This window comes from Ambystoma mexicanum, chromosome 8, assembly GCF_040938575.1.
Source record: "Ambystoma mexicanum isolate Mex_15411 chromosome 8, UKY_AmexF1_1, whole genome shotgun sequence".
Taxonomy (NCBI): Eukaryota; Metazoa; Chordata; class Amphibia; order Caudata; family Ambystomatidae; genus Ambystoma; species Ambystoma mexicanum.
This window is the reverse complement of record NC_090929.1, coordinates 1,430,827,075-1,430,849,749: the sequence shown is the minus strand read 5'-3', so window position 1 is coordinate 1,430,849,749 and position 22,675 is coordinate 1,430,827,075. Positions and strand designations below refer to the sequence as shown.

At 46.7% G+C, this 22,675-nt stretch overlaps 1 protein-coding gene across 1 annotated transcript in view; it reads right to left on the bottom strand.

The window, feature by feature from the left end:
- The window catches only part of RRP12 (ribosomal RNA processing 12 homolog), a 1,372,062-nt gene that overhangs the window by 1,043,035 nt on the left and 306,352 nt on the right, over nucleotides 1-22,675 (bottom strand). The window contains exon 14 of the mRNA XM_069611582.1: nucleotides 3,781-3,923. Coding sequence (XP_069467683.1) covers nucleotides 3,781-3,923 — 143 coding nt within the window. The remainder of the gene's footprint in view (nucleotides 1-3,780; nucleotides 3,924-22,675) is intronic.

The following is a 22,675-nucleotide window of genomic DNA, read 5'->3' as shown; positions in this document are numbered from 1 at the left end:
CCTCCTGAGGTATGAAAGAAAGAAGGATGTTGCTGAAGCGTGCCCAGGGCACGGGCCAGCTCTGCGTCGGTCTTGATGGCTTGCAACGATTCGTCCACAGCCTTCCCAACGAGATTGTCCCCGAACAGCATGTCCAGGACCCTCGTCTGAACTTCCTACTGAAAGGCGATGGCTTTCAACCAGGCACGACGATTGAGGCAGACACCGTTCCCCCAGCTGTCTAAACCCTGCGTCCGCGATATCCAGGGCCATGGTGATGGCATGGTTCGAGGCAGCCTCACCCTCCTGGAGGATCTCCACCGCCTCGACCATCTTGTACCACAGCTCCCGGTCGTATCTGACAAGGATCGCAAGAGCATTTGCTGCCTTGACTGCCGTTGCCGTAAGTATATCACCTTCCTACCCATGGCGTCCAACTTCTTCCTCTTGCTGTCTGGGGGAACGGAGGCTGAAGAGGATGGATTTGAGGACTTCTTCCTTGCAGCCGCCGAGACCACTGTGTCCGGGGAGGGCTGCGACTGCAGGCACTTCGGGGCAGACTCCGGCACCCGGTACTTCTTCTCCAGCATGTCTCTTTACGCCAGGCAGAGGCGGGATTTTTCATCAGTGCCAGGCCCTCATCCCAAAAGTCATCCAGGAGAGGCAACGCCAGAGTGGTCTTCTCTTAGCCTGTCAGCACTGGTAAAGGAAGCCTTCCTTTTTGGTCTCTTCTGGCATCACCTGAAAGTGCTCAGACACGCGGGAAACCATGGAGTGGAACGATCCCACTTCGTCCGGGGGAGAAGCTCTCGGCAGCGGGAAAACACTTCATTGTCCGTGTCAGTCGTCTGTGTTCCTGGTGGAGGGATGTGGGGGGTGGGGGGTGGGCATGCGCGGCAGCTGATGAGGTGGCGTAGGGTGCCATTTCCGCTTCTTCGCCGGCCGGGAACCTGGTGCCATCGACATCCTCTTCTGTACCTCTGACACCAACGTGTGGAGAGAGGACAGGATGTCCAGCGATAGGTCCCTGTGAGGTGTCCGGGGGGGCAAAGGGGTGGTCGGTAGAACTGCTGGGCCCAGTGCCCACGTTGTCACCGGCATGCCAGATGCCCTGGAGCACTGTAGAGGCCTCCACGCTTCCCCCCACTCCCTATTTACGTCCGGAGGGGGTCGGTCTCAGAGACTGCATCGTCTTCAGCGTTTTCTCCACTGGCTTGGCCGAAGTCTCCCACCTGGGAGGAAGGGCCATTCTGGGTGCCATTGGGGTCCCCTGGACCGGGTCAGTCCCTTTCGCCTTTGAGAGGGCAGCCGCCATCAGCTCAATCATAGAGGATGACTTCGCCTGAACTACCTGGGCCTTCAGGGGTAGGTCCAACACCTTACCCTGCGCCTTTGTCTTCTCCGGCTACTCCCGCCGTTTCCCTGGGTTAGCAGATGTCCTCTTCGAGGAGGAGCTGGAGCGATAACTTGAGATGGAGGCAGATGGTGAAGATGAGTGCACTTGCGCGGCTACCCCAACGTAAACGGACTCACAGTGCTTGGCCTTGTCTTGGACTCCTGAGACCGGCCTGTCCTGGTTGAAGCATGCCCCTGCTTGCCACATGGTGTAGAGGCCCTGGCATTGAGCCACGCCGCCAACCTACTGTGCCGATCCTTGACGGTACGCTTGGAGAAACCAAGGCAAATTTCACATCTGCGTCCTTGTGGTCCAGATAGAGATCGTATAGGCAATGGCAGGGTTTGTCCTCCAAAAACACGTTCCTCAATCCGCAGGTGGAGCAGAGCTAGAAGAGGGAACCTCCGTCCTTCTCCCCCAACATGGTCTAGCATGCATTGTAGGCCCGATGGCCTTCTGGAATCGTCGATAAAAACTCGACGATTCTTGCCCTTGAGGGGCGTTGAAAGACACCAACAAACTGATCCCTGCTTGCAGGTCAAAGGAGCGAAAGAGCTCACAGAATCTATTTGACAAAAATAGGAACTTTTTAATGAAAAAAAAACCCCACAAAAACGTAGAAAAGCTCGAAGCAAAACGCGAGGACTCAACACTTGAACGTGCAGTAAAAATCTGAAGATGGCTGCCATAGGAGGGGTTAGGTGAGGGCAGTCATTGGCTGGGGGGGCAGTATAAACCATAGTTCAGTGATTGGTTTATAGGAGAAAGACAGTTTGTAAGTAAAACTTTCTTTTACCGAGGATTCCCGGCCTGACTGGGAATATTCATGTGAATCCATGCCATACCCCATGCTGGAGAAGACAGATTCTCCTTATTGGGATATCTGCTCCTGCCTTCCCTCGCTCTCTGGCCACCCACCCTGGGCCCTCTACCTGCTCCTTCCTGTGAGGCTAAGAACCCTGGGGACATCTTCGACTCCACCCTCTCATTCTCTCTTCACATCTCTGACGTCTTTAAGTAGTCAAACTATCAGCTGCACCTCCTCAGAGGTATTCCTCGTCTCAGTTTCCCCCAGAAGCTCACTGTCGCCAGAGCCCTGGTCCTCTCTAGGCTGGTCTAGTGCTACAGCCTCTTCCTAAATCTGCCTGCCTCTACTCTTCACCCTTTAAAATGTATCCAGAACAGGACTGCAACACTTTACCTTGGCCTCAAACCCAGGGATTGCATCTCTCCAGCCCTGAAATCTCTCCACTGGCTCCCTGTGGCTGCGAGGATCAAGTTCAAGAGCCTCTGCATCGTCCAAATGGCTTTCTGGGGACGGGGGGGGGCCGCACTACATCCAACTTTCTCTTCCTAAGAATCTTTCTTCTTGAGCCCTCCGTTCATCCACCTCCAACTCTGAGGGTCAGACGCTTCTCCAGGCAGAGAGTGGGGGGGTAGATCTCTTTCCTCAGCGGCTGGGGCCTCCCTCTGGAACAGCCTCCCTGCCTTTCAAACTTGAGCAGGACCACCTAAGGTTCTGGAAGCAACTCAAGAACTTCCTTTTTGCTTCCGCTTTCTCTCTCCCTCTCCCTCACCGATGTCCCGGTCTGCTGCGCATATCTGTTACTCGGCTACCCATTGAATTTACGGGACCAGGCTCCTGCATAACCAGTTGCCCTTGCACCGCCTACGGGCCTCCCAACCACTTATGGGACTGTATCTGCAACCCTACAGTCCCCTGACTCTGCACTTCTGAGCCACCTCCTGGCAGAATTTACAGGTTACCTTGCACTGTCCCCTCCCCTTACACCCGGAACTTCCGTCCCCCTCCCTCTACACCCGGAACACCCCCCCCTCCCCAGAACTTATCCCCATTCCCTGCACTTGCGCGATCCGAAGGACACAAGGCCTAATATGATTGTTTTGTCCTTCTGTCCTCCCTTCTTGTCTTGTTGCGCCTAGAAACACTTGCGTACAGGCACGTTATAAATTACTTATATATCATAATTTTAATACTGTTTTAGCTGCCTTAGTGTGCAGAATAAATAATATTTGCATTTAACTACTGTGTATAAGTATTCTTGACTATAGGTGTGCCCCGAGGTCCTAGTACTTACCTACAGCCCGCCCTTCTCCCTCCTAGAACAAGCTTAGCTGCTCGTCCATTGCTGCCAAACCTTTTGGGTAGTTCAGGCCCAACCTAAGAGTTGGAGCCCGGTACTCCCAAGAGTGAGTCTTCTACAGTTGGACTTTAGTAAAACTCCCTAACGCCCTCACATGAGGAACTGTGGAAAAACCTCCCTGAAAACAGGTCTTTTCAGGACACCATAACTAAACATCAAAGCATTTACTAGTTAGAGTGCACCAACTCTTTTGGAAAAACATCATACCACCATTACATTGAAACAAAGGGGTACACTTACTCATTCCCATCAATTTCCAAAGGAACTGCCTGCAATACCAGCTCAGGACCCATGCTTTCCACTGCAGCTCCAACAGCCTGATCCAGCTCACCAGTGTACGGGAAATGAGAAGAAGTTCTCAGCTCTGCTAGGGACTGCAAGCACTGCAGGAAGGAATGTGAAAAGTTGAGAGGACTCCAACTTAGCCAGCAAATCACAAGCAAAATAAGAATCCTCAACCAGATTATTAGGAGCTCTATCACTTTCTCCGCAGGCAAATGGAAAGATAAGGCATTGTTGAGGAACAAGTAGGCAGGTTTTTCCTCCAATACAAGCTTTTAATTGAAACAGTGGAGTCTCAAGCACTAATATGCAAAGACATTCACTGGAATCAGGATCTGTGCCGACTCTGAAGGGAAGTATCTTGCACTGTTAACACTGGTCAAACACAAACCGCACAGATTACTGGAAAGCTGGATGTTAATGCTGCATGCTGAAAATCATGAAAATAATCAAGATCAGAGCAAAATGGCTGCTTAGACCTGCCAAAGAACATCCCAGGTAACAGACTTCGAACAGCGTAGCAAAATCTTCTGGCTAGTAATTAATAAACAGTCCCATCTGCATTTATTCCCTGTAAAAGTGAAACTAAGAACAGATTCTCTGGATGCAAAGGACCAAAAACAGCTGTATAGATATGTATAGATATGGGGAGGGCTAGAATCATACCGATACCACAAGGTTGTATACTTAAATACTGTGCCTATTGAGTCACAGACTAAATGTCGGCTTCTGGAAACAGATCAAAGCATTATCAAAATATAAACTGGTGTTTTGTACAACCGATACAGTATCCAAACCAAAGTAACATCCAGCTACACACAGGCAAAGTAGACCAGGGCATTCGTTGTACATCAGATTTAATGTAGGGAGGGGATTGGACAGAAAGTCCCTGCAAAGGGCAGTCATGCAGGTCTACCCTAGAGTGCCATCGAAGCTAAACCTTTACACACAATTACCCTTGAAGTTCTTGCCATTTTTTGCTGGCAATTTAATGTAAATAGGACTTGCATTACACGACTGACATTTCGATAACCTCTGGGAGCTAGGTCCTTCGAGAGAAGGGGGGGATGCTTGAATTCGTGAGGAAAAGTGGGAGAGGCTGAGGGAATGGGTGGGCCAGGGGGTGTGCAGAAGGCACTGTACGTTTAGAGTCAAAGGGCTGGTCAAGTGGACTGGTTTGCTGCATTATGTTATTTGGCTAGTGTCACAGATGGCCCTAGGGTTAGCTTAAGAAACTCAGAAAGTAGAATGTGCTTTCTCGCTGTATGCCTTCGCTGTTCATCTGAATGATGGCGCTATAACAAACTCCCATCTCAGTAAGAACGCGTGGCACAGAGACTTGATCCTTGCAGGAGAGCCGAACATTCGCAACACTCAAAAATGGGAAGAGGCTTACACAGTATCTATAACAGATGCGTGCAGTATGCGGGACAGACACTAAACACGTCTTTTTGACTTCATGTTTTTACAGCTTCGATGTCAAAGGGCATACTTGTGGCGTTGAACATTTATGCAACTTTGATAGGCCAGGAGGTGGTAAGACATGAGCGCAACTGCCTGGTGCTTTATGAAAACATTAACCCAGGCTGGGACAATCAAAGCACATACTTCAACTCCTCTACCTTTCCATGTTTTTTCAGATGTATAATCCACCAAAATAGCAATTTACAGAAAACGGCATTAAGATTGCCTACAAGAGATTCCACAGCCACCTTAGTAAAATGTCATACACCCATAAGATGGAGGAATTGTGAGCGGGCCCATTACTATGCTCTGTACATTAAAGTTGACAAGTATGTCCCAGATCACGTTAAAATATGTTACTCACTATAAAGTATTCATGCTTTGCTCATTTAATTAGAGTAGTTTATCGTCAAAAAATCTAAATACTAGATAAATCTATTGATTACTATATTGTTAAGCACCTTCCAGTACTCCACATAACATTCAAATTAACTAAATACAAGCCCTGAAGAAGACTAAGCCCTAAGTAAATGGCACATCCAGCCAGAAGTTCAGTTGGTTTTGTTGAAAATGAACTATGAAATGATCAGTACCCTTTATAGTACCCGACTGATTTACACATCGTGATATTGCTAAATAATTGTGCTGTGACGATTATTGGACCCTTTCAAGATAAATCTTATTCTCCGATTCATGAATTTACCTTATTGATGTAAAGCTAATGTACAATATTTATTTTATTTTGCTCTACTATGGTGATCGTTCCACTTGCAGTGTTGCGATAGCTTGGGGGGGTAAACCCTTTGGAAATGAACACAATTATATTTACACTTGACTGGTCTTTTTGATGGATGGACCGATTAACCATTACCAGGCTGTTTTTTTATAATTTGCATTAAAACCTCTATTAACTGTGTTTGCACTAACGTTTTAATTGGAATACTTAATAAAATATACCCTAGGGGTCTGCATTTTGTGGATACAGTTGGCCTTAACAGACCAACTCTCAAAAAAAGGTTCAAGGAATTTTATTAAGGTTTTGGAGAATGGCTCACACCAACAGATGTCCCTCATCTCCAATTAGACTTCCCCTCCCTAGCCAAGGCGTCTATGTCTTAATGTAGTCATTAGAGATTGGTAAACCCTATCAACAGCAGACAGGCTAATTGTCATGGCCTTAAGGCAAACGCCTAATATAGCTGTCTCGCCCTCTGGGTATTCCTAGGTGGATTATATCCAGGGTTGTTAATACAACTTTACAATTGGAATAGGTTAGGCAAGATTGTATGCAGTACCCTGTGGGAGGCTGCACCAGCCTTGTCCTCTTGGCAATAGTTAACCCAACCTTTGGTATAAGCATGTACTACACAAGTTGGTAGAGTGAATGAGCAGCCAGGCTTATCTTAAGAGGTGTCAATGTGAGCTGTAGGGTAATTACACAGAGATTCACAATGACAAGTATACAAATAAACACTTACTCTCAAGGTTTCTGAATTAAACAATTAAATATTAATTCAACCAGTCAGTTGAATAGGCTTTCTTTAGAAGGGAGCAAAAATATGTAACAATAATATACTTCATAACTACACACTTTGTTTCAATAAATCAGTAGATACCCATTTGGGATGGCACACAGACACTTCCTACACACTCAGGTGACTTAAATAACTAGAACACTGTGGACATCACTGGCACATTTAGAGAAATACTGAGGTTAGTGTCAAAAGGAAAAGACGAGGGAATAAAACAAATGGTTAAATATTCTTCAGAAGGTAAATACATTTTGAACCCTCCAATACAAAGTATTTTAACCCTTTCGAAGTTACACAAGTTATCCAATATGTGACTTTTGTTGAGAGATAGTTAAAGCATAAGAAGAGTCTTTCAGGGAGCCAAGACAGCCAAAGTCAATTGAGCAAAAGTCTAGGTGAGCTGAAGCATTTCTTGCAGGTAGGTAAAAAAGTCTTGCACAATGTTTTAGAAATCTTTGTATAAAATGAAATCACTGTAGGGCTACAAGCTGGGGGGCTTGTGATGGACAAAGCAGCAAGCAACTCTGCAAAAGCAACCGAGACCACTGTCAACTGAGACCTACTGATGCTACACAACAAGAGGTAAGCAACCCTTTAGTTTGAAGAAATTGGTTCCAGCTGGCTTCTGTTCCAGGTGTAGGTTTGCAGATTCTGTTGTTCCTGAGCCTCAGTCGTGGGGACAAGAGGGAGGATGTCTGGGGACTCCTGCACTACGAATTGAATGTCGGCTGCAACAATGGGCTAACTTCAGATCAGCAGCAATTTGCGGTTTCAGCTTCTCGCAGTTCTCGCAAACCGCACCATTGCGGTTCTCGGATACCTTTATGGACTTTCCTCGCATCTGGGTTCCAGCACTCTGTTGAGGTGGCTCAGGCTTTGTTAGTCCTGCTTCATGGGAGTCCAGAGGATCTTCCTGGAGCTGTGGTCCGACTTAACAATGATGCACTCGATCCTGGTGTTCCTCTCCCCGGCAATCGGTTCCTGCAGCAGCAATATAAGTACAGACAACCCAGAGAGGATGTCCAGGCGAGTTTGCTTTGGGGTTGATTGGTCCCACCTACCCAAGGGGAGAGGTCAGTTGCAGGGCTTCTCTTGTCGAGGCAAATTCAGAGCTTCAGCAATGCAGCAGGGCTTCACCGGGCAAAGCAATGGTCCAGGAGTTGTAGCAAGCGTCTCTTCCAAGTTCTAAAGATTCCTTCGTCCAGTGGTCGACTCTGCCTTCCAAGCCAAAAGCCTTTCCTTTTATGCAGCTTTCACTCATTCATTTGCAGCCTAGCTGTCACTCACAGCAGGGTGGCTGTCCTCCAAGGACAGCCAATCACCTTTGGGTGCATTCCTGTAACCAAGGGGATTAAGCACAGGGAGTTTCAGGCACCTCACTTCCTGCCCTGCCAGACACGCTGGAGCCAGAGGCGTGCTTCAGCAGTGAAACCCACCAAAGACAAAATGAACAAAAGGGAACAACCCTGGTTTGGCGCACAGAGTAAATCTCAAGTAGGACCTTTCAAACAAGAAATGGCGAAAAAAAGAAGACCGGGCCATTTTGACAAAATGGGTAGCCATGGGTACTTTACTGCAGCTGCAATTGCAACCCACGGTGGAAACACAATGGTAGGAAAAAGTAAACCACGCCCACCAGCCATTAACTGTAGAAAGGGTAACAAAAATGTTACATGAGAAACTAAACAAAGGGGATACTAAGTAACCCCTCCAGCACCCTATTGTAAGATAGTGTGGGCTGGGTCTAGAAAGTTACAAAAAGTAAAGTCAATTTCACTTCACTGCTCTTGGAAACAATTTAACCAAGAGAAGGTATTTAAACCTTTGGGAAATCTGGAAGACCTGTGTCACTGCACTGAAGGTGCAGTGTCACAATGTAAAATGATGATGCATACGGAGTTTGTCAGACTCCAAAGTCAAAAGAAACAGTGTTCAAATCAATGAAAAATACATGAGCAAGGAAATGTGCTGGCATTCTTGCTGCACTAATTTTCCTCCTATTCGCTTTTTGCTTTGACCACTAATTAGAGGGGTGCACATTTAGCTCATTTAGGCTTAAACATTACAGTCTGTGTGGTTCTGTCTAAATCTCTTGCTCTGCAATTTCTGACAGTCTTTGCTTATAACTTGGATAAGAAGCAGTGGATTCATTAATAACCAACTGAACCACTGCTCCATGCACTATTTAATCACTTTTAGTGGGTATGCCTATGGGGACAGATAACGTCAGCCCTGTATTAACAGGTCTGCAAATTCCCCCCCTATGATTAATGGAACCACAGTCTTATCTTGAGCAATACCAAGTTATTCATCTAAGCACCTCAATAAAGAACCGTACATTCAGAGTACCACATTCATCCTTCCACTCAGCTTAAGCAGCATTTCGAATGCAAACTAAAGGGTTGAAATAGTAAGTCTACAGATCAAAAGAGTTACCGCTACTCGGGCTGAAACATCCCCAGCAGAATTATTCACAAAGCGCACAGGAGTAGTGCTCAACCTCACACCAGGGACAGAGTTAGTAACTGCTACGAATCCCCAAAACCCACCCCCTCCCTTACTTACCGCTCGATTAGAAGAGACCAGCGTGTGAAGCAGCTTGCTTCCAACGGTCGCCTTGAAACTGGCGTGGTGCCTGCCCTCAAGATGGCAGGCCAGCAGACACTAGTCAGGCAATTATGGCAAGGTGAATGGGAAGTGATCGAACAACTTCTGGTTCGCGGCTACAAAAGTGAAAGATGTGCATTATCGGGTCTTTGCACAGCAATCGCACAGAGAGGTGCATTTTGACTTCCAGAGCGTACTGCTACCAGTACAAGTAAGCTACCACAGGTTATGGGCAATTTAGGAAGACTTTTGGTCTTCATAGTTAGGATTACTTCAAGTAGAGTTTAAAGACGTTTTACTTATATGTTCTACATGCTATGTTCTTTGTTGAATAGACCAAATGAGGTCTTAAGGAAAATGTCACTACTAGTGTCCTCATAACCCTTTTAGAAGAGTGTGATGAGTCAGAGGGAGCTAAGGCACATCAGGGTCAATTGAACAGTGAAAAGCCATTAAACCCTTATCCTTCCACGGAGAGTGAACTGCATGGCTGATGTCATTAAGGGCTCGGAGGGAGGACCTCCCTGTTTGACAGACAAGCAAATGTTCCAATGGGAGAAGGAGTGAGGTGCTTTGCTTTAATACTGGACTTCTGATTGTGTTTGATTTTGGCAGGAGACGGAAAAAGGTGAAGATGAAAGCGGCCCTTCAGATGGAGAAATAGTTTACGAGTGGGCCTATTAAATAGTTCTTCAATTCCTAGTTAAGGCAAGTTCTGTTCCCGTTGAGCACCTCGTGAAGTTACACCATAGAAGAACAAGTTACTTCTTACCTTGTAACGTTCTTTCGGCGGGATGTTCCTCCGACGTATTCCTTATCTTTGATAATACGTTTCCAGCTTGCTGGCCTCTGAAATTTTTTCTGTAGAGGGCACTGTGCGTCGACATCCGCCGAGTCGATCATCCCTCGACAGCCACCGTATCGGCGCCGACGTCATCATGCCCATAAATAGCCACGTGCTGCATCCGTTCCTCAGTTCCGTTTTGTAGCATAAGAAAAGTCATGCCTGAATTGGTTATTGACCTTGAAGGAGCGTAAACTGCAACCACAAGGGAAGTATCACTGCGGGGATGGATGGGAGGGGCGATGAGGAATACGTCGGAGGAACATCCCGTCGAAAGAACGTTACAAGGTAAGAAGTAACTTGTTCTTTGAAGGGATTGTGTCCTCCGAAGTATTCCTCATCTTTGATGGACTCCCATAGCAGTGGCATGTAATTGGAGGTGGGAGTGAGAATGTTATGTATCCCTTTAGGGATGGACCAAATGTAATACGGCCTTGGCAAATCTCGTCTCTTGAGTAGTGGAGGAATCCAGATTGTAAAATTTTGTGAATGTATGTGCGGATGACCATGTGGCAGCCCCACATATCTCGGACCGGTACCCCACTTTGGAGAGCCGAAGAGGCTGCGATACCCCTGGTTGAATGAGCCCTCAGATTTTGGGGTGGCTCTTTCCCTGCCAGTTTGTAACATTCCAGAATGGCCAAAATAATCCACCTGGAGATGGTTTGTTTTGTTATGGGTAGTCCCAACTTGTGACCCGAGTATCCTACAAACAGTTGGTCTGCTTGCCTGATCCTAGCCATTCTGCTGATGTAAAAGCTGAGAGCTCGCCTTGGGTCCAGCCTATGTAGCCTTTTCTCCTCGTTCCCCGGATGGGGAGGAGGGTAGAACGAAGGTAAGGTAATTTTCTGAGTAATATGAAATTCAGAAACCACCTTTGGGAGGAAATTAGGCTTCACCTGTAGGACAACATTGTCCTTGTGGAAGATTGTATGTGGGGGTTTACAGGAGAGAGCTTGTAGCTCGCTCACCTTCCTAGCAGATGTTAGTGCTACCAATAGGACAGTTTTAAGCGTGAGAAATCTCAGCGCACAAGAGTGAAGTGGTTCGAATGGAGTGCCCATTAGGAAGTTTAAGACTAAATTTAAGTCCCATAAGGGAACCTGGAATGGTTTGGGAGGATAAGCATTAGTTAATCCCTTGAGAAATTGTACCACTAAAGGAAGTTTGAAATACGATGGTTCCTCCGCAGTGCGCTTGAAGATAGAAAGCGCTGCGAGAGCCTTTTACAGTCCCAACTTGAAGGCCTGAGTTTGCCGAGTAGAAACGATAACACCGTTGGTGTACCACATGAAAAAGGGTCGATATTCTCTTCCCTACACCAGCTGCAAAATTTGTTCCAACGGCAGCGGTATAAAGACTTTGTTGCTGGCTTTCTGGCCGAAAGCAACACCTCCATGACGTCTTCAGGGAGGTCCCAATCCTTATACCTCAACCTTTCAGAAGCCAAGCGTGAAGGTTGAGGGATCTGACCTCTAGATGGAGAACCCGACCCCCCCCCCTCCCGTGAGAGCAGATCGTCTCAGTAGGGAAGACGACGTGGAGGGCAGACGGACAAGTCAAGAAGGTCCTGGTACCACGTCCTCCGGAACCACGCCGAAGCAATGAGGATCATCCGGGAACCGAACCTCCGTAACCTCCGCAGTACTTGCGGGATGATGGGGACTGGAGGAAACGCGTACAGCAGTGGGAATGAACACTCCACCACAAACGTGTCTCCTAAGGCTCCTTTTGGAGGAAATTCCCGCGAGCAAAACCTTTCGCACTTCCGGTTGACACTGGAGGCGAAGAGATCTACTTGAGGGGTCCCCCAAAGGGCGAAGAGCTCCAGGAGAATCTCCTGAGCCAGCTCCCACTCGTGAGAGATCGTGTTCTGCCTGCTCAGAGCGTCCGTCTCCTCGTTGTCTCCGGCCAGATGAACAGCTGAGATCGAAACTTCCTGCTGGATGGCCCAGAACTCGAGCTGCATCGCCTCCCTGCACAGAGGAAGTGACCCTGCATGGTAGCGCATGGCCACCGTGTTGTCCGTTAGAATCAGGACACTTTCTACGCACAGTCGGCAGAAAAGCCTTCAGGGCAAGCCTGACTGCCCTCAGCTCCAACAGATTGATATGGAGTCTGGACTCCGATGGAGACCAACGACCGCTGACTCAACTAGTTGGCATGAGCTCCCCATCCCGTGAGGGATGCGTCCGTCACGATAGTCACCTCCGGCCAGGGCAGCCAAAATGGGGCCCCCCTTCATCCGATTGCCTTAGACGGCCCACCACAGAAGGTCCTGGGGGACCGAGGGCGGCACCTGAACAGGGTCCGAAAGCCTGCCGGAGGAATGAGACCAATGGAGCTTGAGTGCCCACTGCAAAGATCTCATCCGCAGACGAGCCTCTGGCACCAGAAGAATGCAGGATGCCATGAGGCCGAGCATTCTCAAGAACTCGGACGCTGGGAGATTCTGGGCAAGTTGAAACTTGTGCACCATCTGCTGAATGTGAAGAGCTCTCACCCGGGGAGGAAAACACTGCCCCAGGGACGTATCAAGCACTGCTCTGAAGTACTGGAGCCGCTGCGTTGGTGTCAAATGGGACTTCTTTAAATTGAGGGAGAAGCCCAGCTTGTGAAGGGAGTGGCAGGTGACGGACAGATGATCCAAGACTTGCTCGGGAGAGCTCCCCCTGATCAACCAATCGTCCAGGTAGGGGTAGACATGAAACCCCCTTTCCTGAGATGCGCTGCCACCACCACCACGCGCTTGCACCTCTGGTACTCTTACGGTGGCCTCTGACTGCTAGCTCCTCTCGCTTTACTGAAGGACGAGTAATAGCGAAAGGAACCTCCCCTCCATTGCTGTCCCCTAGGACGAAAAGACGGAGGTTGGCGAACTGCAGCGCCCAACGACTTTGCTGCAGCTTTGGAGGTCTGCAACCTCTCAAGGCCCTCGTCAGCCTTGCTGCCAAAAAGATGTTCACCGTCAAAGGGCATGTTGAGGAGCCGGGACTGCACATCAGGAGCGAACCCAGACTTCCGCAACCACGCAAACCTGCGTATTACGGTGCTCGCCGCCATGGACCGGCTGACACAATCTGCCATGTCCAAACCCGACTGAACGGCCTCACACATGGCATCCTTGCCATCCTGAACCATAGCAAGGAAACCATCCCGTTCGTCCCCTTCGGGAATACGTTCAGCCGCTAATGCAACACAATTCCACAGAGAGTGTGTGAAACGAGACAAGGCGTAGGTCGGGGCATAGACACCCGACCTACCAACAGCTTCTTCTTGCGTTCCCGCAAGGCCTTTGCCGTGACCGACTGGCAGTCGACACAGTCGTCCGTATCGTGGGCCTCCCCGAGGCAGGCATCGTGCGAGTCCGTGACCGACATCTTCGACCCACAGTCCCCGCATTTCTTGAAGCCCGGACGCGGGGTTGAAGACTAAGTAGACATTGCCACAAACAGGTCTTCACAAAAAACCAAACAGGTTCAACGAACCGAGAAGAAACCAGCAAACTCCAAAGAGTCGAGGCGTACCGAGATTCACGAAGCGAACACGTTCGCAGAAAAAACGGAACTGAGGCTATGGGCGTCGTGCGTCCTACTTATCACATCGGGTGATGTCGGCCATCGGAGGAGGAGGTCCTCGGGGACGGCGCATCGACGTCATTGACGCAGGACACAGAAGCCGAAGATTTTCCGAAGCAGCACAGCTGTGGACATTACCTGTCATAGATATGGAATACGTTGGAGGACCCAATCCCCTCGAAATAGAATTACCTGAAGGAGCTGCTGCACAGAAACGAACGTATAGGCTTCCTTATTCAATAAAAGCCCCTACGTTACAACGCTAGAACTGAAATTCTTGGGGGAAAACGATATATAAAAGGAGTTATTTATTAAAAACAGAAGTACATACATAGTGTGTCTCTTATCTACCAGCTCTATCACAAAGAGCTTAGAAACAAAGAATCACTCTTAAAATTGGGGTCAAATTTCTTACAAAGTACATAAATGCACATTTATCTACCAGAGTGGTATAGGTGAGGCTAAACGGGACAAGCTGATATCACTCCTGGCATAGGAAATACAGCGACAGTATTGCAAAGGGTTACAGTGTGGTCGGACGTTGCATACGCAGCTTACCACTCAGGTAGATACATTTACATCTAACCTGGTACCCCCCCTGGGGGAGGGGTTGGGGCTAGGTATAATTAAAATACCAATCACGTAGAATTCATTGCGTCTTTATCACCTTAGGCATTCTCTGGACTACAAACGAGATGCAACAGTGGAATTAATCCTCAGATACACAGTTGCCCCTGATGAATGTCTGGCAGTGTCAAGCCATATAGCACAGAACCTTATTTGTTTGCTCTTTTTTTAATTTGTTTTATGTATTTGTATGTGGCACAAGTACCTTTACAAATATTCCTTTATGATACATAAAATACAGATCAAAGGTCCAGTAGTTCCTTTAAAACCTAAGAACCTTATGGGCTACGATAAACATAGCGTGACTTAGGAGTCAAGGTGACCGACGCCATGTAGAACCAGGTCATATCGACTTTCAAATCAATGGGGAAGTATATAAATTGTGTATAATTTTTTCATACAAATTGATGCTTAAGTGGGCATATGGATTTTTAATAATTGCAATTTTGTTAAGTATGGTGTGTATTACCCTTGTGTAATAAATGTGTTTTTATTAATTGTATAATAAAATTGAGTTTTGTTTCTAAGCTCTCTTTTAAGAGTTGAGGACACTAGCCCAAGGGCCTCTTGGAGATATATATATACACACATACATACATATATATATACATACATACATACATACATACACACGACTGAGGCATTGTGAAAAAAGTGACTACATGCTAGGTTCTACATGCTTCGGGGGGGGGGGGGGTACTTTTCCAACTTTTCACCACAAAGGGATAGTGTCGAGTTTTTGCTTCAGCACACTACAACCTACCATTCTATTTTTTGTTACCTCCATCATCAATGTCCCAGTCTGCCTCTCCCAAAGTAAGAAAGGTAACTTGTTATTCACATTAGTCCAACCATATGTGCCCTTACCCTTTTCCCATAATTACTCTTATTCTCTCACCAGCCCGATATCCATGGCTTCCTCTCTTCACCTCTAACAAGTGTCCAGAAATGCCTCTTTACCACCCCCTTCACAGCATTGTGTCTTCAAAACACATCTGTCCAACCCACACTCATACTAGGCAGGCAAACCGGGGTTACACCTCATCCGTGCTGACTGTCCTGACAAGCTCCATGGGACTCAAATACTAGCATTAACAGTTTCCAGAGAAACTCGTCCAGGTGTAGCCCACAAGCCCCAGGCAGTAAGTCCAACGATGGCAAAGTTTCACATTCAGGCAATACCACCCCCACCACAATATCAGCTTGCAGCGACTAACAGTTTGAGTAATGAGTTATTGTCAATCTCTGTTACCAACGATAATGGGGCCTTGGCCCTCTATCCAGATTAGAGCGCTCCCCACGCTGGTTGCCAACAGCGAAGTACGATGTAATCTTGCCCTTGCTCGCCGAGTGATTACCTGTGTATTACCTTCTGAAATATTGTGTATTTCAACCACTTCAGGTACAGCATTTGCATCAAGCAGTACGGGTTCCATGTCAGGAGCCTTTGTCTTGCCGTTCCTCCGTTTATAAATTGACCTTTTGCCTTTAGTTTTATACCATAACAGAGCACAGCAGGTAAAGGCAGCACCAGATACCAGCCAGTTACTAGTATAATAAACAGTACGTTACCAACAGTACACTTGCCATGCAGATACAGGAATATCCAATAATCACGTATCACCAATGCCACTTGCCTTGACTCCATACTCACGGCCAAACCGCAGCACACGAGGCACTCACTGAGAGCATGCGCACAGGCGCGCACCTTCCTCAGTTTAAATAAAAACCAGGAAAAGGGGGCAGGGGAGTCAGTGTTGGGGAGAATTCTCTTATAAGGCTAATTTCCCAAACCTAGCGAGTCCCCCCAGCAGCTTTGCTGGATTTTTTTTTTTTCTCCTGCTAAGAGTGAGACTATTTTCCTCCCACTCTTAAGCATGATTTGAGGTATGTCTTTGACTCTGTGTGCTTATGGGCTATGGGGTCATTTACTCCATAGGGTATCATCTGTTTTTGTGTATGTGTTACACAGCACCCTCAGTGCAGTAACAGGGGTGTCATAGTGACCCCCAAACAGACTCCATACCCTGGGACTGACTACTGTCTCCCAGGCCATGTAAAGTAACCATTGACTTTACTATTCCAAAATTGTGAACAGAACCAGTACAAACCATCATATTGTGGAAGTACTGGAAGGGGTTAATTTGATTGCCCCTGGGTCTTTAGTCAAGGGGGCACTGTCCAGACCCCCCCTTGTCGAGTTTGACTGGTGGCAGTGGTTACCACGTGAAATATTCCACCGGAATATTATCCATGGGATTTTCCCATTGATTTTAAACGCACCACTTTTTGGTGCAATGTTAAAGATACCGCTGGGTTATTTATTTAATATTAAATGAACGGTTGGGTCTTTTTCGTGTCCGTCTCTGTAACTCTAACCAAGGTAGAGTCCTTTGTTCCACTTTTTGGCGGGCTTCTCCACAGAAGCCCTCCAAATGGTGCCACTCTGGATTCCACAGGATGTGTGGGGAGGGGAATTGGCACCCTGGACTGCGTTGCCTTAGCAACCCAAGTCGCACACTATTCCGATTGGCCCGGTGGTGAGCCGCCCGGCTCACCACTTAGCATGTTTGAATGACAGCTAGGCTGTTGAATGGGGGCTTTTCTGCATAAAAGCAGGGCCTTTGGGACTGGAACTTCAGAAGTCGCCACAGGACCTAAGAATCCGAAGAGGGAAGAAGCTGAGCCATCTGCAATGACACCACCGGTGGAGCCCTGCTGCAACAAACTCACCACTTTCCCAACGACAAGAGAAGATCTTCTGCTGGACGAGTCTTCTTCCTCTGAGCTGGTGGGACCAACCAGTTCGCCCTCTTCGCCTTCCAAAGACGTCTCTTGGTCGAATCATCCGTGCCAAGCACCCCGGCGGCCGGATAGCCAAGCTTCACCACTGACCGCGAATAAAAGGAACACACCTTTTATCGACAAACTCCGCGGCTGGTTTCATCTCTGTGCAGTGCAACGACTCCACGTTTCCTCCGACGAGATCCTCTCTTCCCCTGGTTGAAACAACAAACTGCAACAACTGCCACCGCTGGAGCTTCCTCTCTTTAAGGTACTGTGTCCTGCCTGACCTCCCTTTCTTCGGTTTGCCCAAGGTGACCCTTATATCCTTGGCTTTCCAACTGGGTTGGCCCCAGACCTTCTAAATTTACCTTCTTGAATCGCCCCAACCTCTTCTGAACATTCTGCAAAGACTTTTAGTGTATTTTAAACCGTGTGATCCTGGGCACATTTCGCTTTGCTCCATTTAAAGTGGGCCTGGCCTATGAACTTTGGCTCTACAGTATATACTGGCTTTATTCCCTTGCTGAGAACTCCTAAGTGTTGGGACACGTTTTATTTCTATGCTCTGCCTTTTTCTCTCCCTTTAACTGAACTATTGGAGTGCCATCTAGGTTACGCGCTCACATCTGTTTAAACAAATCGTGGTATTTTAACTCTGACTTGTCTAATAGTTATCAAGGGAGGTGTGTATACTTTACCTGACTGTTTTAACTTGCTTTTTATTTAGAGTGCTAGTATATTGCCTAAAGTGTGTTTTAAATAAATAACTATATACTTTTTTATACAAAGCTCTGGTCAGTGTTGGTTTGCTCTACTGTGTTTTTAGCCCTATTGTGTATACTCTATATACTGCCCTACTCTTCTTGAGAGAAGTCTGACTGCTCAGCCACAGCTACCAGGTAAATCTGGGTGGTGCAGACTGCTATCAATTAGGTTTACTGCTTACTCCTGTAGTCTTAATCTTTTTGCAGTGGTCCCCAAGGGAACTGCACAGGATTCTGCCTAACCATCAGCAGTCCTAAGCAAAATGCAATGTTCCAACAAAGAGTGGGTAAAACAGCGCAATTCGGCAAACCAGAGCACACTGAAGAGACACTCGCCGACACCTAGGATTGTGCAGCCAAAGTAAAATGGTCAGGGCTGCCTTTTTACCTTTTATGTTGCAAGATCAGCACACCCCACCTTATGTGGAGTGCAGAGGGGTTACACATAGTATCCCCAACTCACTGCTCCTGTAACATTTTTGTTACAGTGAAAAGCATTCCTGAATGGCTGGTGGAAGTGGACTTGCTGTACCGACTTTTGTGTTACCTTTACCCATGGGCTGTACTCACAGGCCCGGTAACGCACAGAAAGGTCACCATGGACCCAAAATGGTGGCTCTTTCATCTCCAATGCATTTGCGCTTGTTCTTAGTTGGTCCTTCTGCCATCCTCGGTGGGGGAAGTCCTGGTTTGACTTTGGTCTTCGGCGGGACTCCCTCAGGAAGCACCCTTACCCCCAAGCTCCAGAGTGTCTGTGAAGACAAGAACCAAGGGAGGAGTCTGAAACTTTGTCTTCTGGCATACCTGCCTCGAAACTGTTCCAACTGAGAGGCTGCATGTCCTAACACCTAATTCAATTAAAGCACCTCCCCTCTGGACCACCGGCAACAGGATCTACAGTGTGGGTTGTCCACAGAAATTCCTACTCATCTGCTGTTGGTAGTTCAGGAGTCATTCTTTTGACACTCATCCAAAATGGATTCAATGGGAGGAAAGACCAGTCCCTAACACTACTCTTAACGGACCATGGGCAGTTGAGTTCTGGTCGGGAATTTCTGCGTGGGGATTCCCCCACCTCACCCTCCCATGTCTAGGGCTTGGGAGTGACACCGCCCTCACCCCCTTCCGTAAACATTTCTACTACAGTGTGCTTCAATTTTAGAAGAACACACCTGCTGGCTTTGGCCAGATCTTTTTAAAAGCGGACTGAGAATTTTGAAACCTCTACCAAGGCACTCAATTTAAGGCAGCATTCCTTACAACATGGCAACTTAAGCATTCCTTCCATAACCAGAACACTAAAAAGGTACATTTCTTATAATTATACGGAATACGGTTTATTTGTTTAACCACCTTTTTCTCTGACAACTTTACTTGAAAGTTGTTCTATTGCTTTACTTGATTACAACTGTGCAACTGTAAAGTGTTGTGTAGTCCCCCTTTGCGGCTACCTATTGTGTACATATATGTTTAGAGATCAATGTGTGTAGTACTTCTTATTCGTGATGTTAACCTGCATGTCTATTGGCCCAAGAGTATTTTTTATACGTCTTTGTGGACCTATAAATATTGCTAATTGTACCTACAAACAAAAATCATTGTCTTCTAAGCCTCATTTCTTAGCCTATTCTACAGAGATTATCCAGTAGGTTGGCCTCTCAGAACCCCCAAAACCAGTCTGAAAAACCATCCTAATGTGTAAACCTATAATGTTTCTGTAGACCTGTGTAGTGTTATTCTGTGTAATCTATTGGGCAAAATTATATCTACAGCCTTTTCCCCTTCCGAGTGAAGCTAGACTGCTCTGCTAGGTTATCAAATGGATATTGGATTGTCTGGCTGACAGCCTGCATTCAGATAGGGCAAGTGCTCCTACACCATACAAGATGGCTTTGGGAAAACCACCCTAAACCGCACACCAGTTCACTTCAGAAAACCCCTCCTAAAAATAGCTTTTACCCACATTTCCTGAAACAGTACTGTAAAACTAATTTGATACATTATTTTAAACATTTTCACAGAAGGTTAGGAACCAAAGCCCTGCCAAAACCCCTCCAAGTTGGTTTGCTGTTGAGGAAAACATTTATGCTCCAACCATTCGAGGAATTCAACAAATCACCACTGAATTAGCCCAGGGTGGGATTGGCCCCTCGGCATCTGTCCATTGCCGGGCCGAAATCGTCCCTTGGGAGTGGGCGCCAGTTTCTGGCCAAGCCTGGGCCGGTTTGAAAAAAAATGTAATAATTTGAAGAAAAAATAAATAGATTTAAAACATTTTTGTAATAAGAAAAAAAACTCCTGCAACGGCATAAATCAAAGCAAGGTAACAAGAGTTACCTTGCTTTGATGATTGATTGGCATGCATGATGTGAAGCCTGAAAGTAGATGCATGCAGGCTCGACATGCGGCCAACTTTGCACCAGACCTGCAGATGAACTTAACTGGTCTGCTGTTAAATCTCAGTTACCAGTTTAATGGTATCCACTACAGAATAATTGCTCATTTTGCTATAGCCATTATGATTGCTCAGTGGGTCAAGCGCTCGCTGCTGCGATTTGTGTGATCTGCAGGTTCGAATCTCAGCCAGGCCAGCTCAGCCTTATGTCGATAAATGAGTACCAACACAGGTTGGGTGATATAGTATGCACATTTGTTCTATAAAAAAAGAGCTTAAGCATAAGTGATATACAATAACATCATTTGGCCTTGGACAGCTACTTGCATTCACAGTAATTTGACAATATGGATCTATACACAGATATTAATGATACATATGGTGATCCATTCTTGTATGAAATGTATATCACATTAGTGAAATCACCATATTTAGGAACAATGCTATTTGATGCCACTTCCTGTTTTGTCAAGGGGTGAAAGGTCGTGTTTCATCCCTTCCCGTGATGTCACTTTGGGGTGGGGTCAAATGACATCACTTCTGGTGATGTCAGAGGTCAAGGGGTGTGAGGCGAGGGACGGGACACTTTGGGTGTCCAGGCCCATTTCTTCTCCCAGTCCGACCCTCAATTTACCCTAAACCTTTGGCTTAGTTAAGTCCTGGAAAAGATAGACTGTCAATCAGTAACAACCAAAGTTCATTTTTTTTAAAATAAAGGGAAGTGTGTAAAGGGGAACAAGGAAAAGTTACTCACTGTAGTGACTACTTTACTCCTAGTCCTCTTTCCTGCATTGTTGGGAGAGTTCCCACAGAGCAGGGAGGATCGAAGCCTTAAGAAACCTTAAGGCGCTTCCTCCCTTTAAGAATTTAGAGGAGAGTTCAACGTGCACATAGCACAAGCACAACCCTGCCTCTTGTGATCCTTCCCCCTCAGTCCCTTAATCCGTCCAGAGGACAGGGAAGACCTATCCAAGTAGTTTTGAAGGATGGTGGGAGAGTACAGTAGTCACTACAGCGAGTACATTTTCCTTACGCCCCCATTCCCCCCCCCCCCCAATACATCTCGGAGAGTATAAAGCACTACTCTGACCCAGGGAGGATGGAACTAAACTGTTGCAAAAATATTCCCAGAGGACTGATTGCCCGAATTGGGCTTCAGCCCTGGAGCTTGAGTCCAGAGCATAATGTTTGCAAAATGCTGACACAGGCCCATGTGGCTGCCTTGCATATCGCCTCCCAAAGAACATGGAGTTTGAAAGGAACTATCGTACTCTTTACTCTGGTAAATGGCATGCAGACTGAGGGAGTGAGTTGCCTTGCACTTCATAAGCATAGGAAAGACTATCCACTATGCAATGGTTTTAGCCGCTTGCTTGCCAGGTTGTACCCCACTAAAAGAGATGAATAGTCTGTCTAAGGACCTGTGAAGCCTAGCCCTCAAGTCCCATCAAACATCTAAGGAGTGAAAGATCCGGTCTGCAACTGATTGATGGTCTGGAAAAAATACAGGTAATTAAATCTTCTGATTTATGCTGAAATCAGAAACCACGTTAGGGGAAAAAGGATAGATGCGTCCAACACTACCTCATCCCGGTGGAAAGAGATGTAACATTCCTCGATAGAGGGCTTGAAGTTCGCTGATGCAGTGGGCTGAAGTGATAGCCACTAGAAAGAGGACAGGTGGACTAGTTCCCCAAAGAGAAGTTTAATTATTGGGTTAGCAAAAGGTACTGGCCTTTGAGAGGTAAGACACAATAGCAGACAGGTAAGTTTTGTAGGATGAAACTTGCATCCCTTTATGGACCAGATTTATGATTGCATGTCCCCTATGGTTGCTTGAAGAGTGTCTTTTGCCTAGTCTAACATCGTAACACATAGAATTATATATACGTTATTCTATGACAGGAATATAACATTTTGAGATCTAACCATCTATAGTGAAGAAAAAGTGATTGAGACCAGTACATTTTACAAAACTACAGTAACAAATTCAACAGTTTGGGCGACCAGCGAAAATACTATCAAGTATATTCAAGTAAGAGAAATTACTCTAGTGAAAAGTAATTGCAAGGTCACACGCCTCACATGCCCCCTGTCTGAATCACAGGGCGAGTATTGAGTGGACCTACCGATTTTAAATGTTTCTTTTTAGCAGTGGTTGAGACGGTTCTTTTGGGTTAAGAAAGTACCATTGTGTCTCCCACAGATCATTGATACATACATGTATCCTTTTCTCTGCCTCCCCTCTTTTGCTC